This window comes from Hemicordylus capensis, chromosome 2 (genome assembly GCF_027244095.1).
Source record: "Hemicordylus capensis ecotype Gifberg chromosome 2, rHemCap1.1.pri, whole genome shotgun sequence".
NCBI classification, from domain to species: Eukaryota; Metazoa; Chordata; class Lepidosauria; order Squamata; family Cordylidae; genus Hemicordylus; species Hemicordylus capensis.
Genome location: NC_069658.1, coordinates 185,748,011 through 185,765,988, shown reverse-complemented (window position 1 = coordinate 185,765,988; position 17,978 = coordinate 185,748,011). Strand labels below are relative to the sequence as shown.

At 46.5% G+C, this 17,978-nt stretch overlaps 1 protein-coding gene across 3 annotated transcripts in view; it reads left to right on the top strand.

Moving 5' to 3' along the window:
• LOC128343345 (uncharacterized) overlaps positions 1 to 17,978 on the top strand; it is a 35,820-nt gene that overhangs the window by 5,917 nt on the left and 11,925 nt on the right. Inside the window, exons 1-7 of one of the 3 annotated variants that reach the window (XM_053292254.1) lie at positions 892 to 1,014; positions 1,793 to 1,970; positions 2,591 to 2,832; positions 5,786 to 5,922; positions 10,607 to 11,831; positions 12,190 to 12,358; positions 14,054 to 14,310. In XM_053292254.1, the coding sequence (XP_053148229.1) occupies positions 1,969 to 1,970; positions 2,591 to 2,832; positions 5,786 to 5,922; positions 10,607 to 11,831; positions 12,190 to 12,358; positions 14,054 to 14,310 (2,032 nt within the window). In that variant the 5' untranslated portion in view covers positions 892 to 1,014; positions 1,793 to 1,968. Of the gene's footprint in view, positions 1 to 891; positions 1,015 to 1,126; positions 1,261 to 1,792; positions 1,971 to 2,590; positions 2,833 to 5,785; positions 5,923 to 10,606; positions 11,832 to 12,189; positions 12,359 to 14,053; positions 14,311 to 17,978 lie in introns of those variants that run through there. The other 2 variants (XM_053292252.1, XM_053292253.1) reach the window with 2 other exon arrangements.

Sequence of the window (17,978 nt, the reverse complement as noted above, 5' to 3'; positions counted from 1 at the left end):
ACAAACAGACAAACATCTGCCACACAATACACCAGATATAACTGTAGTCGAGAAGAAAGAAAAACAAGTCAAAATAATCGACATAGCAATACCAGGGGATAGCAGAATAGAAGAAAAAGAAATAAAAAAAATCACAAAATACAAAGATCTACAAATTGAAATTGAAAGGCTGTGGCAGAAAAAGACCCAAATAATCCCAGTGGTAACTGGCGCCCTGGGTGCAGTTCCAAAAGACCTTGAAGAGCACCTCAACACCATAGGGGCCACAGAAATCACCATCGGCCAATTACAAAAAGCAACTTTACTGGGAATAGCCTATATTCCGCGACGATATCTATAACAGCAGCAACAACATTGACAATATAATTCAGCCATCCCAGGTCCTTGGGAAGGACTCGATGTCTGGATAAAACAAACCAGTCAATAACACCTGTCTGACTGTGTAAATAAATAATAATATAGATATAGATATATAATTTCATTTTAAAATTGTATCCTACTTTTGAGCCCTATGGGGCCCCCAAATCAGCTTACATCATAACTCTCAAAAGCCTGGGCACAAGGTTATAGTTCTTAGTGATTTTCTAAAATTTCCAACGTAGTTAGGCTGACATCTCTGGGGAGCTTATGCCATTGGTATGGTCTTATGACAGAGAACATACCCCACCCAGCATGCAAATAATCCTAAACAGTTAACACTGGTCTAAAAAATTTGCGAGCAGGTACAGCTAGGGAATGCTGATTTGATACTGATTTGCACCATAAAAGATCTTTAGCCTCCCTAACTTTAACATCGTAATGTTAATCAAACTTACACTACAATTCTGTTTTATTCCATACCATAACATTTCAATATATCTAATAACTGGGTTGGGAAATAGTGTTGGAGTGGCGTGCTGTGAATAGAGACATCTTTGAAACAGAATCGCATTCACGGAACTGGGGATCCCCTGAAGAGTTAGCAGGAGCACAGGATGAGGGTGGTGTAGAATATTTTGCATCTCGGGATTCAAGGTAATTGTCAGAGCTCTATGCAGCTGAGGTCACAGATGACTCTTTTGTGAGCTCAAAGGTTCCATTGCTGACTTCTCAGGTGTTGATTCTTGACTCCCTTTCCCAGCTGGGCCTGTGGATGACTCAATGATCTCTGTACCCCTTTATGACTTCTCTGCCTTTTTTTGCCACAGACAGGAAAAATGAAGCTTCTTCTTGTGCTCTGTGCCCTCTGCCAGTTGTTTTTCTCCTCCTCCTCCTCCAGCTGTAAGCAACAAGGGCCAGGAGGCAGGATACATTATCTGTCCCCCAGTTCTGGGGCAAAGGGAGGTCTAGTGACAAGGCCTGTGCAGCTCCCTGTTATTTGAAATAGAGTGATAGGAAAGACTAGTGCATAGCAGCAGCATATTAAGATGCACCTGTATATTATGCAGGGTGGGCAGAGGTTTCTGCCTGCTCAACAACAGGCCTGAAGCAATACTGTATTTACCTGAATCCAAGACTAGTTTCCCCCCCAAGTTATTTGATGTTAGAAAATAGGTCATTTTAAATTCAGATACCTCTTCCTTTTGGGTAAATACAGGTGAAACCTGTATTTAACCTCTATTTTTAAAGGGGCTTGTCTTAAATTCAGTGTTGTCTTGTATTTGAGTACATCCAGTACTGTTGACACTAAGGGGCCTTTCACCAATCACAATTCTTGTCAGTTTTCATCCTCCAGACTCTATCACTGGAGCACATGTTGCATTGTACCACAGATGGGATGCTTGGGATTGAATATTCTACTCTTCCTCCACAGCCTGTGGCATTCAGCACCCCCGGTTCAACAGGACTAAAGCCCACACATGGGGCCCAAGATGGAAAGAAGCCCTGAAAGCACCATGGTTAGTGAACATCATCGGCAATGGCAGGAAATGCCAAGGAGTACTGGTGAGCAATTGGTGGATCCTGACAGCAGCCAACTGCTTCCTCCTGATGTGAGTAATGCAACAGATTTAAACTGTTTCCTCCTGATAGAGTTTCATCTTTGGTCCTGAAAAGGCAGGCTCTGCAATGAGATTTGTGCTCCTGCTCTTTATCGACAGTGATAAGGGCCCCTAGTTCTTTATATGAATATGCATTATTGTGTTTATATTGATATCTACCCTCAGGGTAGATTTATTTGATTGGTATTTGATCAAAGATTGCAATAAACTGAACTGAACTGAGCCCCTAGTTCATAGGAACAGAGGAAGCTGCCATATACTGACTCAGACCATAGGTCCATCTAGCTCAGTATTGTCTCTACACAGACTGAAGTGGCTTCACCAAGGTTGCAGGCAGGAATCTCTCTCAGCCCTATCTTGGAGATGTTGCCAGGGAGGGAACTTGGAACCTAGATGCTCTTCCAAGAGCAGTGCCATCCACTAAGGGGAATATCTTACAGCGCTCACACTTCTAGTCTCCCATTCATAGGCAACCAGGGTGGATCCTGCTTAACTTAAGGGGACAAGTCATGCTTGCTACCACAAGACCAGCTCTCTTCTCTCTTTGTTCAGGTTGACAAAGCTGATTGTCTTGATTGGGTTAAAAAGGAGCTGCCATCTTTCACTTGCAGGAAGCCAAGCTATGTGGAGCTGACTGGGGCTTATGGGCGTTTCTTCACGATTGCAGTCGACCAGTTCCGGACACATCGGGGCTTCACCTGGGATACATCACCCAATAATGATGTAGGACTCATTCGGCTTGGCCATCCAGTTGATTTAAGAAGGAAAGACATCTGGCCGATCTGTATTCCTCACAAGCAAAGACCTTCCGACACACTGGCAAAATGTAAAATAGTTCAACGAGACCGATCTGGTGAGCTTGGGGGAGGGTGCTCTATCAGAAATTATGCTGTTGGTAAAAGTGTCTATAGGCTAGAGTCAAGACCATTATTTTTTATACATCTGACAGTTATTGAAAAAATGGCCAAATGTAGGCTTGGCTGACTGAGGGTTTCTGGCATATCTGTAGAAATGAGAACATAGGAAGCTGCCATATACTGAGTCAGACCATTGGTCTATCTAGCTCAGTATTGTCTTAACAGACTGGCAGCAGCTTCTCCAATGCTGCAGGCAGGAATCTCTCTCAGCCCTATCTTGGAGAAGCCAAGAAGGGAACTTTAAACCTAGATGCTCTTCCCTGAGCCGGTCCCATCCCCTGAGGGGAATATCTTACAGTGCTCACACTTCTAGTTTCCCTTTCATATGCAACCAGGGTGGACCCTGCTTAGCTAAGGGGACAAGTCATGCTTGCTACCACAAGACCAGCTCTCCTCTCCTGTATTTGGCATGCAGTATTTGGCATGCAGTTTAATATATGTGCTGGACAATCCTGTACTCCCTTTACATCAGTGCCTTGCTTATGTTGTCATAACACAGACAGGATCATATACTAGTTCATCACAAGAGGGGAGAAGAAAACAAGAGCTTTTGCGGTGGGGGGGAAACCACAACGGTGCAACCCTACCAGAAAGTCCCCCAGCATCCATGGCAGTATCATGCACATTCACCAATCATGGGGTGGCATGCTGTATGATCAGGGTTGGTCATTTCATGAGGCTAGGTGAGGCGGCTGCCTCAGATGGCAGATCACTGGGGTGCTAGCAAGCCAGCAAGATGCCTCCTGCTGCCATTGTTGGAGCAGCTCTTCAGGACCAATCTGACCCTGGCCAGCTTTGCAAGGTGTGCAGAGAGAGGAGAGAAGGCTGCTCTCTCCTCCAGTGTTCCCTGTCACATAAAATCCCAGATGTTGCTGACTACAACTCCCAGCATCCTCAGCCAAAGCCCACTGCAGCTAGGGATTCTGGGAACTGTAGTCAACAACATCTGGGATTCCCTCCTACATGGAACAGTGCTCTCTTCATATTCCTTGCAGAGCTTGCAAGGAGCACAAGAAGAAGCTACTAACAAATTTCCTTCCTCCTTGTCCCTGAGCCATTTTTAAAGCTTACAAGGTTTGGTTATGAAAGAGGGCTGGCCTTCTCAGGAGCATGGGGCAAGGCAGCATTTTGCACCTTGTCTCAGGCACCACAATACTTTGGACCACCCCTGCATGCGAGCTAGATGTGGAAGGAGCCAATCCATGTATAGCAACAGAAAGACACAAAACTCACAACCCACCTGAAAGAGGATGCCACAGTGCCTTCTGCTGCATGAGTTACTATGACACAGTCTGCAAAAGGCCAGAAACAGAATGTTGCCAGGGAACCTGTGGGGAGTGAGGGAGTACTGAATCCTCTTATACCATCCACCACACATGGACACCTCTAATAACCACACAACACAAAGAGAAGAAAGATAGCTCCCTTGGAAGAAAGGAAGGCCATGCAGCAAACACCCAGGCTCCCCCAAAGCAAGGGTCCAAGCCACCCAGCCAAAGACAGGTGAAGGGCACCTCATGGCATATTTGCTTTCCCTCATTGCCCCTCACACTGCCATATACAACAGCAATGAGAGGAATGGAACAGCACAAGTCTCATGGACAAGAAGTCACTGCTTCAGGCTGTTGTTGGTGTGGTCATCTACCTGAAACAGCTGTGAAAGGTTCCCTCCACAAACAGTGAGAGGCTGCAGTCTCCGCTAAAAAAAAGAGCACTGCACGCACAAGCAACTGCTCCAGAGGACCCACCCAGCTCTCGCCTGCTCTGTAGTCAAACATTCTACCCTGCTAAAGCTGGATCACACTGGGCTGCTGAGCCCCTCAGCTGGAACACTGGACTGGGGAGTCCAGAATATACTGAGCTGAAGTCAATAGCCTTGAATACTTCTTGCATGGTACAGCTTCAAGAAGATCTGCTTTATACTGCCTTGGATGCTCTTAGAAACCAGAGTTCTTGAGTCACTTTCTGAATGAGCTTGCCCCAGGAGGATTATTCCTATGCCTGTCTTCTTCAACTCCTAAATGGAAATTCTGGAGAGGTCCCTGAGTGGAACTCCTAAAAAGAAGCCTTTGAGGCTGGGTTATCTCTCTGTGGGCTTGTCGCAGGCTAATCCCTGCACTGGACTGCCTGAGAACCCCAGTGCTCCCCTTGCTAAGCTGTGGGCACCTAGCTGCCTCTCCTTGCCCTCCCTTAGAAAAACCTTTGCAAAGGATCCCAAGTCTTTCCCCGTGGATTGAAGTCTCCCTTTGGCATTGCACACATAATGACAAATATGGACAGGTAACAGACTGCTTTTTCCTTCCACTCTGAATTCACTCTCCCTCTCCCCTTCCATTAGAGTTCTTATTCCCCCTCTCTTCTTATCTAGTCTCTGGGAATGGCCTTCACTCTCTGTGTTGCCAAATACCATTGTTTGCATCAATAAACTTCCTTTATTTCAAAAGCCTTGCCTATTGCTCCTCTGGGGATATCTTAATGTTGGCATTTGTCTTTGTCCATATTGTGCAATATCACAAATTGTACTCACTTACAACTTGCTCTCCATGCACCCACATGAACAATGTGGGCCATCTTTATTGGTGGTGCCAAGCACTCCATCCTCCTCCTCTTGATTTAGACCTCAAAGACCCAAGGAAAAGTGTGGGTCACAATTTGTGACATTACACAACATTATTATTGATTGTGTGGCACATCTGTAAAGCATCAAACTTAGGTTCCAGTTTCCCAACCTTGTAGAGCTTGAGCCAAAATGAGATAGCCTTCATTCTGATCTTAAACTGGCAGGGTTTTTTTACCCTAAAATTTTGCGAATGAAGAGCACTGTGTGGATCACTTGAATTAGGCTAACAGAGTGTGTGGAGCTGAGGATTCTCTCTCTCTCCTCCACAGAATCCAGGAGATCATTGCTGAAAGAGCTCTTCGTATACCTTTTGGTGACATCAGAATGTGCTGTGCACTGGCCTGACACAACAAAACGATGGAACTTGTGTCTTGCAAGAAGGACGTCTAACCACATGGACTGCAAGGTAATCAGTATGAATGGATTTAGAATCAGAACTGTGTGCAAGAACTGTCTCTGTTTTCCAAGACACCACTGTTCATTCCAGCATTTCCACTGTAATATTCCATCGGACACTCAGAGTTATTGACTCCTCAGAATTCACAAGAGAACCCTACTTAGGCTTGCTATGGCATTAAGTCTCTGACCATTGCTGTTTCAAGCAGCAAGTGCAGTCCTCTTGGTGTGTGACCAACTATGTCACTGTTTCCCTAGCCACAGAAGAGCTCTGGGCCATTTTAAATTTTTCTCTCTGGAAACCTTTGCAGAAATGGTTTGGATTTGCTGACTCCTTACAAGGCTTTGTGTGCTGAAATCAACTTGTTCACCAAAATGAGCTAGGTTAAAACACTTTGCCCAATACAGAGGGATAGAAATAAGAACAATTTCTTGAGGAAATGGGATGAGTTATTCTAGGTTTGAATTAAGCAAGAGAAAAGCTGAAAGGCTTGCACAAAATTAAAAATTTTAAATGCCAAAATTTAGTATGTCATCTGGCACATGGACTACCTAGCCCTACAGATATCTAGGTTTTATACACATAAAGTTATATATTTGTCTAGCCCTATAGTTAGGCTCTTCCAGTGAGCCAACATCCAAGACACACCAATGGGGGCCCTTCTTTCCAAGAGAAATTCCATTAAGTAATCTACCAGTCTAAGGAATCATAGCATGGGGTTTTTAGATCAGCAGCTCTCTGCTGGGGTGTTTTTTTTTTTACTCTTTTGTCAGTTTGAAAAGATGGGGAAATAGCATTTCCCAAAGAAATAGGCCTGTCTCCTTCTGTAGCAGCATATGAATAAAGACAAGTGTAAACTTTTAATTCAGAAAGCACTGGGTTACAAATCCACCAGCACAGAACCTATGGATTAGTCTGATCCTTCATGCCACCTATAGCATAATACCATTACCTGCAGGAGAGAGCAGGAGAAGCCTGCAGGAGAGAGCAGAGGAGGGACAACATCTACTCCTAGGTAGACCCCAGGGTGAGAGACTGGGTGCCTGCCTGTTTGCTTCTCCTGCTGCTCCCCTGTTTATTATCTGCACACACACACACCCCGGACTGGCTGCTGTGCTGAGGTGAGGCCTTGCAGGATTGGGGCCCGGGGAGGAGGGTGACTTGGGAGTTTCCTGGATTCCATCTGCCTAGAACTGCCTGCTCAGGGCTATATAGGGTTCTGCCAGTGGCGGCGGGCCTGCCACCGAAGGGGCAACATCAAAGGGGGTCACCCCTTTGGGGGATAGCGAGGGCAAGGGCCAGGTCTCCTGGCCCAGGTATTTGTATGTGGGGGGGGGGCATTTAATAGTGGGGCTTCTGTTTTAATTAGTCCTGGGTGAGATAGTCTTAGAATGTGTCTGGGCTTATCTGGAGATGGGGAGACAGGGGGCGTGTCCACTGACTGTGGTGCAGCCATTTTGGTGGTGGTGGGGAACAGAAGGAGTAACGTTGGCAGGTCAGCGGGCCATTACAGGGGAAGAGGACTTAGAAATCTAATTTCCCCTGCCAGCACTTCGACCTTGGGGAGCAGTGCCGACCACCCTTGGAACTTCACCTTGCTCCTCTGTAATGCCAGGTCAGTCCAGAACAAATCAGAAACCATCTATGATTTGATTCTGGATGAAGTGGCTGACCTGTTATGTATTACAGAGACCTGGCTGGGGGAGGCTGGGGGCCCAGTGTGGTCCCAACGTCCCCCTCCAGGGAACTCTGTTGAGGAGCGGGTGAGGGTCCGTGGGCAGGGAGGTGGAGTGGCTGTAGTCTATAAGAATAACCTTTCCCTTACCAGGATCCCTGTTAGAGTGTCGGACCATATCAAATGTATGTACTTAAGTCTGGGGACCAAGGATAGACTGGGACTTCTGTTGGTGTACCAATCGCCCCACTGCTCAACAGAGTCCCTAACTGAGTTGACGGACTTGGTCTCAGACTTGGCGTTCAAGTCCCACAGGCTTGTGGTGCTGGGGGACTTTAATGTTCACTTTGGGACCAATTTGTCTGGGGCGGCCTATCCCAAGTGGTCTCAGGGCCTACACATATTGCTGGTCACATGCTTGATTTGGTCTTTCACTCTGATCACGGTGGTGTTCCGTAGGTGGGGAATCCTGTGATTTCCCCACTGTCATGGACGGACCACCATCTTGTTAAGGTTGGAGTCACAATCACTTCCCACCTTAGCAGTGGCAAGGGACCTATTAGGATGGTCTGCCTGAGAAGGCTATTGGATCCAATAGGATTTCAAGAAGCCTTGGAGGGATTTAGTGTTGGCTCTGCCGGTGATCCTGTTGATGCCCTGGTGGAGAATTGGAACAGCAAACTCACCGGGGCAGTAGACATGATTGCTTCTAAGTGTCCTCTCCGACCTGCTTCAAAGCTGGCCCTCTGGTATATGGAACTACGGGGGTTGAAGCGGCGAGGTAGATGACTGGAGCACAAGTGGAGAAAGACTCAGCTCGAATCCGACAGATTGCAACAAAGAGCTCATTTGAAGACCTATGCTCAGGCAATATGTGCGGCAAAGAAGCGATTCTTTTCTGCCCGTATTGCAAGTTCACATCCGGCAGGGTTGTTCAAGGTTGTGAGAGGGCTAGTATGTGCCCCTCCTCCCTTGAATCAGAATCTGGAACCATCGATTACCCGCTGTGATGTGTTTAATGAATTCCTTGTGGGGGGAAATCTCTCGTATTTGGGCCAACTTAGACTCCGTCTCCACAATTACTTCAGTGTCTGATGTGGAGGTGTCCAGCGACTTCTCTTGTGTGATTAGGTTGGATCAGTTCCAGTTTGTGACTCCTGAGGATGTGGACAAGCTGATTGGAATGGTGCGGCCTACCCCCTGTTCTCTTGACCCTTGCCCGACATGGCTTATATTATCTGGAAGGGGGTTGTTGTTGAAGGCCTGGTAGAGATTATAAATGCGTCTGAGGGAAGGTAGGATGCCTCCTTGTCTTAAGGAGGCAATTATTAGACCGCTTCTGAAGAAGCCTACCCTGGATCCCTCGGACTTGAACAACTACAGGCCTGTCTCCAACCTTCCGTGGCTGGGCAAGGTGATTGAGAGGGTGGTGGCCTCCCAGCTCCAGACAGTCTTGGAGGAAACTGATTATCTTGACCCATTTCAAACTGGCTTTCGGGCTGGCTATGGGGTGGAGACTGCCTTGGTCAGCCTGATGGATGATCTCCAGTTGTGAATGGACAGAGGAAGTATGACTCTGTTGGTCCTTTTGGACCTCTCAGCGGCTTTCGATACTATCGACCATAGTATCCTTCTGGAGTGTCTGAGGGAGTTGGGAGTTGGAGGCACTGCTTTGCGGTGGTTCTGCTCCTACCTCTCGGGCAGGATCAAGATGGTGTCCCTTGGAGACTGCTGTTCTTCAAAATCTGAACTTTTGTATAGTGTGCCTCAGGGCTCCATATTGTCTCCGATGTTGTTTAACATCTACGTGAAACTGCTGGGAGAGAACATCAGGAGATTTTGCTATCAGTATGCTGATGACACCCAAATCTATTTCTCCATGTCAGCATCATCGGGAGAGGGCATAACCTCCCTAAATACCTGCCTGGAGTCGGTGATGGGCTGTATAAGGGATAACAAACTGAGACTGGATCCAGATAAGATGGAGGTATTCATTGTGCAGGGTCAGAACTCAAGAGACTATTTTGATCTGCCTGTTCTGGATGGGGTCACACTTCCCCAGAAGGAACAGGTACGCAGTCTAGGGGTGCTTCTCGATCCAAGCCTCTCCGTGGTCTCCCAGGTTGAAGCGGTGGCCAGAAGTGCCTTCTATCAGCTTTGGCTGATACGCCAACTGTGTCCGTTTCTTGAGGTGAACAACTTCAAAATAGTGGTACATCTGCTGGTAACCTCCAGACTGGATTACTACAATGATCTCTATGTGGGGCTGCCCTTGTATGTTGTCTGGAAACTACCGTTGGTCCAGAATGCAGCAGCCAGGTTGGTGTCTGGGTCATCTCGGAGAGACCCTATAACTCCTGTATTGAAGGAGCTACACTGGCTGCCAATATGTTTCCAGGCAAAATACAAGGTATTGGTTATAACCTATAAAGCCCTAAACAGCTTGGGCCCTGGATATTTAAGAGAACGCCTTTGTCATAAACCCCACCACCCACTGAGATCAGCTGGAGAAGTCTGTCTGCATTTGCCACCGGCTCGTCTGTTGGTCACTCAGGGATGGGCCTTCTCTGCTGCTGCCCCGAGGCTTTGGAATGCGCTCCCTAGTGAAATAAGAGCCTCCCCATCTCTGACAGCTTTTTAAAAGTTTTTAAAGATGCATCTGTTCACCCTGGCTTTTAATTAATATTGTTTTAATGGTTTTAATGCTGTTTTAAAATATTCTTTTAAAACATTTAAATTGTTGTAATGTTTTAAACTTTTTGTTTTTCTTTTAACTAATGTTTTACTTTCTGTTTTTATTTTGTTGTGAACCGCCTAGAGACGTAAGTTTTGGGCGGTTTAGAAATATGTTAATAAACAAAATAAAAATAAATTACCACCATCCCCTGTTGAGCTCCTCATTTCCTTTCCAAGAGGCAGCCTTCTTTACTGTTTAAGTAGCAGACACACAACTTTAGGGCCTGCCTCTGTTGCTTCATCCCATATCTGATATGCATGCCCTCTCTCCTCCTGCTGCAGGTGCCTGTAGGCAGCCCTGTGATCTGTCGTGAGCCAAAAAATAAGGGCTGGGAGATGATGGGCATTGTGAGCCAGAGCTTGCATGACTGCACAGCTCCTGTCCTGGCTTCCCAGCTTGGACCCCATATGCGGTGGTTGCTGCAAGAAGGAGCAACGATGAATTCTCTTCATCCACACCGTACCAAGACTGTTGATCATACACGGGCACCATGGCTGCAGGTCATAGACTATCTTTCCCAGCATTTTAGCAAGGAACATCCTGAAGGACAGTCATCCAAAACACACCAAAAGCCATCTTTAAAACCACACACAACTACTAGCCAGCCTTCCCCAGGACCCCTACAAGTGCCTGTAATGCTCCCCGATGCAAAACAGCCACCTGAAGTATCTCAAACAACCAGACAACCAGAGCTGGAAACAACCGTGATAGCAGAATGCACAGCAGCAGAAGCTACAGAACCAATGACTACAACAGCTACCCCTGCTACAACAGCTACCCCTGCTACAACAGCTACCCCTGCTGCAACAGCTACCCCTGCTGCAACAGCTACCCCTGCAGTGTTCTTCACACTTGTAAATCCTCCGACAGTAAGACAACCTCCCACAGTAGTCACTGAAATCATCGTTGTAGAACCCCCAAGAGTCAAGCAACCAGCACCTGAAACAACCACAACAGATTCCCCACCCCAAACCACTCCAGAACCGCATGTAATACTTCTAGTTGCATCAGTCAATCAAACACCATCTGTTGCAACCTCCACACCTAACCAACCATCATCTGTAATACCCACATCCTCAGCTGCACCAACTGCCGTACCGTTGCCTCATGTAATCATCATACCTGCTACCACAGAGCTATCAGAACGGCTGGCATCTCTAGAGTCTCCTTTGGCCTCTCCGGACGCTATAATAGTGCCTCCTACTGCACAGCCCCCTTCATCCAAACCTCCAAGTGACATCAAGCAAGGCGGACCTCTTCGTTTCATTGCAGCTGGGCCACAGTTCCCCAAGAGCAAACGCGATGAGTCCACATTTCCTGATACTTCTGTATCATTAGTTAGCCCACCTGCTACGGCCATCCCTTTCCTTCCCAGCTTGGAACCCTCCACGCAAGTGCCAATGAAGCAATGTGAGTTGGATCTGGCTTGGGACGGTGCCTCCAATACCTACCAGCTTAACAAGCTGTCAGTTCTGATGGAAAGCAGAGTGACGGAGCACAGAGTTGGTGAGTACAGAAGCAGTTATGTCTCTAATAACCTGTATAGTATTTTCTTTCCTACAGTCTAAGGAGATCTGAGGAATTGTACTATTCCGCCCTTCCAAAAAAGCTCAGGGCGGTTTACAAAGAGAAACAACAAATAAATAAGATGGCTCCCTGTCCCCAAAGGGCTCACATTCTAAAACGAAACATAAGATAGACACAGTCACTGGAATGACTACTAGCATGTCATCACCGATTTCTCACCCTTCTCCCTTGCTACCACTCTAGAGAGGAAGAGATTACTGGTTAGTCTCACTTCAGTCAGAGAACCTGAGACCTGAAGGCAGGCAAACCTTTCTAATGTTTTGGTTTTTCCTTTCAGAATGTGGGCTGCGGCCTGGATTTGTGCCCAAATGCCCAAGCTGCTCTGAGGCTGAGATGGGTGAGTTTCCCTGGATTGTCTCTCTCAAGCTGTCCATCCAACACTTCTGTGCTGGCACCATTCTCAATCCCTGGTGGATTTTAACCACAGCCAATTGTGCCAACCTTATGTGAGTGCCTCTGTTGTTCAGCTTTTAACAGGTCCCGGGTGGGTGCTTTGCTTCAGTGCCTCACAAGAGCACTGGGTCCACTGGTGTCTAGAATCTATTCGGAATCTGCTTTCTAGCTTCAAGTGGTGTTGGTGGTTTCGGAATTCTGTGTACTTTGGCTTTCATTTTTAAAAAGAAGTATGGGTAGAATTAAAAGGTTTGTCTGAGAGGTTTTGTAGGCATACTGGGCCTTCTGATGCCATCCTTCCTATTGCAACCCCCTACTCCTGAAAATCAATTTGCACAAGCCAGGGGGACTTCCCAGAGCAACATCAAATGAAATGTGAGGAACTGCAGTAGGAAGAAGGAAACTGCAAACATTCCAGAAGCAATTGGACATGTCCAGAGAGGTGTTTGGGTTCCGGATTATGTTTCTAGCCCTCATGATTATGGGGCAAAGCTTAAAAACATGCTAGTACTACGACTACTACCACCACCACTACTTTTATACAGCTTCCCAACAAAAGGTTCTCAAAGCAGTTTACATAGAAGATAGTTCCCTATCCCCAGAGTGCTCACAGTCTGAAAAACAAGGTATACACCAGCAACAACCATTGGAAGGATGCTGTGCTGGGGTTGAACAGGTCCAGTTACTCTTCCTCTGTTTCATATAAAGAGAATCACCACTTTGAACTTGCTAAGTGGGCTTGTCTGTTCCTAAAGCATCGTCTCTAACCCTTCAAATGTATAATAATAAAGTTTGTTAGCCACCCCATAACAAATTGTTCTCTGGGTGGCACACAACACAGCATTAAAACATTAAATAAAAACACATAACACATTAAATCATAACAGACCAAAAGTGGGTGGGGGGAGAAAATACAAAATACAATACAAAGGAATTTAAAACATCTTTTAAATCAGTTAAAGATCACATTTAAAAATCAAAATTTAAAAGGCCTGAGTGAACAAAAAGATCTTTACCTGGCATTTAAAAGAATAAAGTGATGAAGCCAGGCATACCTCACTGGGGAAGCTGTTCCATAAATGAGGTACAACCACCTGGGTTCAAGGAACTCGGGCTGCCGTGCCTCGCAACCCCAACACGCCCCCCGTGTCTGATGTCAGATGGTGGGGGGGCCGTGGATTAGCCCCCAAATGCTTGTTCTCAGTCTCAAGTCTCAGCTTGTTCACCCTCATTCAATTCATTACATCAAATGTATTAGCTCCCCAAACCCCATATGCCATTTTACTGGTAGCATCTCATCCCATGCAAAAACATTTTGAATTCTGCTATTCTACCAGGGGGCGGGGGGGACATACCCTCCATCAAATATTAATTCAATCCAGAAAAATACTTTTGTCTCAGCTGTCAGGGGTGTTTTTGGAACATCACCATTCTCCCTTGTATTTCTGCTCTTTACAAAGAGTGCTACACGCTCTCCCTTCCACAAGCATTGGGGATTTCAGTGCAGTGTTTGAGAACACTGAAAATTTATAGAGCGTCTGCACAATAATGTTCACAGGTATGGATTCAGAAGCACATTTTATTTGATTCTGTTTTATGCATGTGGCCTTTTGGGGTAAAAAGGCAGGGGGGAAAGTTAAAAGTCCAATAACAAAGCCAGTCTCTGCAATATCTGATGTGATTTCAGCAGCTCTGCCATACACTAGCATCCTGCTTATCCATTTCATGTTGCTGTATCCCTGTTTCAGAAAGAATTCAGAGCAATTGGCAGAGGTGCAAGCTGGGCTGGTAGACGTCTCAGAGGCAGTGCAGCTAGTGCCAGTCCGCCAGGCTGTGACACACCCTTATTCGTTGGCCAACCAGGATATTCACAACTTGGGGCTTTTGGAACTGGAGAAACCACTACAATTTGGGCCTCTTGTAGCTCCCATGTGTCTCTCGGACAAGGCAGATTCGATGGATGATTTCAGAAATTGTTGGCTGCCGGGCTGGACTGTGCTGGAGGGTGAGTGTGCCAGAAATCTAGGTGATGTAACTTTCTGAGAAGGATGAGTAGATCAGCTGCTCTCTGCTTGTGGTTACGCGGAGTTGAACTGCATCGGCAGAGGCTGTCTTTAGATCAGGGATTCGACTAAAAGGCCTTTTTGTTTCTTCCAGGTATTGTGTTTTATGAGCAGGAAAGCATGAGTCAGTTATTAAAGCCTCTGGGCTGGGATTTGGAGAAGATAAGATTTGTTCCCAGCCCTTCTCTAGGAGCAGCTTCAGGTCCCCCTTCTTTTGCTCTGCTGGGAGAGGGGCAGTTACCTCTTTTTGGCTCTGTGCTGTACCCAGTCATGAAATTAAATGCTATGATATATATAATATAATGCCCTGTCATATCACATCATACTTGCAGTCAAAGATTTCACTAGTTATTTTAAATCCACATGTAAACTTCAGACTTGGTCATCTCTACAGCTCCTTATCTTGATCACCTCTCTTTGGCCAGTCTCTTTCCCACTATTTCTTCTCATTTCTCCTGCACCCATTCCTTCTTTCAATCATCTTGCTTTAGGCTTTCCTACTGCCTTACTGGGCCCTCACCTCCTTTTGATGGACCCCACTGATGAGGAGTGAGGATGCATTGGTACAATCTAAGTAAATTAATATATTTAAATGCATCACTGCAAGAGGAAAGAGTGATTCCGGCTCTTAAGGAGCCTGTGGTGAGGCCCCTGTTGAAGAAGCCCTTTCTCAATCTGGCCAAATTTGACAACTTTAGGCCAGTTTTTAATCTCTCTTTTTAGGCTGGTGGAGTATTTGGTGGCATCTCAACTGCAGAGAATCTTGCATGGATGATACAAGTTATCTGGACCTATGTCAGTCTGGCTTCCACCCTGGGTTTGGGACTGAAATAGTCTTGTCTTGGTTACCCCAATGAACAACCTATACCAGGAACTTGATAGGGGAAGTGTGTTCTTGTTGGTTCTCCTGGGACTCTCAGCAGCTTTCTATACCACTGATTATGGTATCCTTCTGGGCCTTTGAAAGGGTGGGACAGGGCAGTTCAGTTTTGGACTAATTCTGGTCCTGCCTCAAAGGGAGGGTTCAGAAGGTGTTACTGGAGGACTTTTGTTCGGCATCTTGGCCTTTGGGGTCCCATAGAGTTCAGTTCTGTCCCCCGTGCTATTTAACACCTACATTAAACCACTAGGAGAGGTCACCCAGTAATTTGGGCTGAGGTGTCACAATTGTGCAGATGACACCCAGCTCTGTTTTACTCTCATCTCATCCCAGGGAGCCAGTGGACATACTGAACCAGGACTTGGAGGCAGTGATGGGCTGCATGTGGGCAAAGATAAGACAGAAGAGTTAGTGATCAGCCGGAGAGCCATTTGGGGAGGTTTCTAGATGGACTTGCACTGTCTCTGAAGAAGCGGGTCCTAGCCTAAGAATTCTCTTGAATGGCCACATATAGCAGCAGTGGCCAGGAGTGCCTGTGCACAGCTTTGGCTTGTGCACTAGGTACAACCCTTCATTAAGAAGGCAGATGTGGCTACTTTCACCCATGCCTTGGTCATGTCAAGACTGGACTGCTGCAACACAGTCTACATAGGGCTGCCCTTGAAGAGTATTCAGAAACTGTTAGTGCAGAATGCAGCAGCCAGGCTGCTTTCTAGGACTGCCCAGAGTGATCATACTGTATTTACCTGAATCCAAGACTAGTTGTTTCCCCCTCCAAGTTTGATGTTAGAAATCCAGAGGTTGTCTTAAATTCAAAATCCTCTTCCTTTTGGATAAATACAGGTATAAACTAAATTTAAACTCTATTTTTAAGGGGGTCATCTTAAATTCAGAATTGTCTTCTATTCAGGTAAATATGGTAATACTGCAGTTTTGGAAGAGCTGCACTGGCTGCCAGTTGGTTTCCAGGTTCAGTTCAGGGTGCTGGCCATTACCTTTAAAGCCCTAAACAGCTTGAGACACCAGATATCTTAACTGCCTACTCACAAGTGTTTCTACCTACCCAACCAACAAGAACTGCTGAGGAGGAGATCTGCTCCATGTGGCAACACCTTTGGAGGCTCAATTATCATGCATGTGGGACTGGGCCTTTTCAGTGGTTGCTCCCAATTTACAGAATTCACTCCCTAGGGATCTCCCTAGGATCTTTTCCCTCACCTTCCTCAAAGCATTCTGTTAGGTGTGAAGGAATCAACTCACTGCTCTACCACGGGTGACAGATCCCACCTCTGCCTGCCACCACATGTGGAAGAACAGCTCTTTATCCCACCTAACCCTTTTCTGCTGCCACCAAGTAGACTTTTTTGTATGGCTGAGTCCACTGCAACAGCCCTTCAAAATTTACCAAAACCCAAAATCCTAGTAGTGTGGAAAGTCTTATCAGCATGGGGTGGAAACAAATCAACAACATTCTAATTTTTTTTAATAACAAGAAAGTTTACTTTTAGAAAAAAATGTGTTCAATTAAAATATTATTTTTGCAGCAAAAATTACAAATTGAAAACAGTTATTAACAGAGCAGGTCAGGGTGGGGGGTATTGGAAAAACACAATCTCTAACTGACTCTACCTGTATACTGGTGCTTTCTTTTCAGCTTCTGGCTTGCTGAGTAGTTAGTCTCTTGTTCTAATTACAGCACAGGTCTGGGGCTCAATCCAGCCTGGCTCTTCCTTTTCTTCTAGGGATTACAGCTAGGCTTCTCTTCTTGCTGGCTGCTCACTTTCTGCACTCCTGGACTAACTCTAGCAGACTTCCAGACTCTCTTCCTTCTTCTGCAACCTCCAGCTCTGACTCTCTCCAGCAGACTTGATTCTCACTTCCAGAACACTCTCTTGCTCCAGCAGTCTCTCTTGACTTCTCAGTCCTCCTTCCCTATATATACAGTTTAACTGGCCCAACAGTTCCTTAACTCAGCCAATCAAAACAAACAAAAATTCCCTCCATTTAAAAAAAATCTCTTCCCCCCCACACCCACAAAAATCAACTGTCAAACTTCAGAGAAACAAATTTGAACTTTTGACCCTGCCGTGCACAGGGATTTGCAACCTCAGAGTCTTTTATATATTAGCTGGGCCAGGTGCAGAACATCTGCGCCTCTAGTTTCACCCATCTACCACCACTTTCTTCCCCTGGCCACCGCCATTTTCTACCCCCACACCGCCACTATTTTCTTGCCCTGTCCCCTTCGCTATCCAGGCAGCTGCTCGCAAACTCTCTCAAGAGCTGCCACGCATGGGATTAGTGACGAGTATGTGTTAGAGGAATATATATTTCTCCAAGGTGTACCCATCGTTAATCCCATGTGTGGCAGCTCTTGCAAGAGTTTGCGAGCAGCTGCCTGGATAGCGATGGGGACAGGGCAAGAAAATGGTGGCGGCGGCAGCTGGTGGGCCAGTGGGCTGGGAGGGAAAGCACCAGCCAGTGAGGGAAAGCACTGCCAGGGAGGGAAAGCACCCACCAGGGAAGGAAAGCACCACCCAGCGAGGGAAAGCACCGCTGGTGGGTGGGGAGGGAAAGTGCCGGCCAGGCCAGCCAGCAAGGGAAAGCAGACTGGGAGGGAAAGAACGGACTGGGGCTGAAGGTGGGGGAATGAAGATGGGGAGGAGAGACAGAGAGAACTAGGGGCGCAAATGCTCTGCTCCAGATCAGCTAGTTTACAATAATACAGTT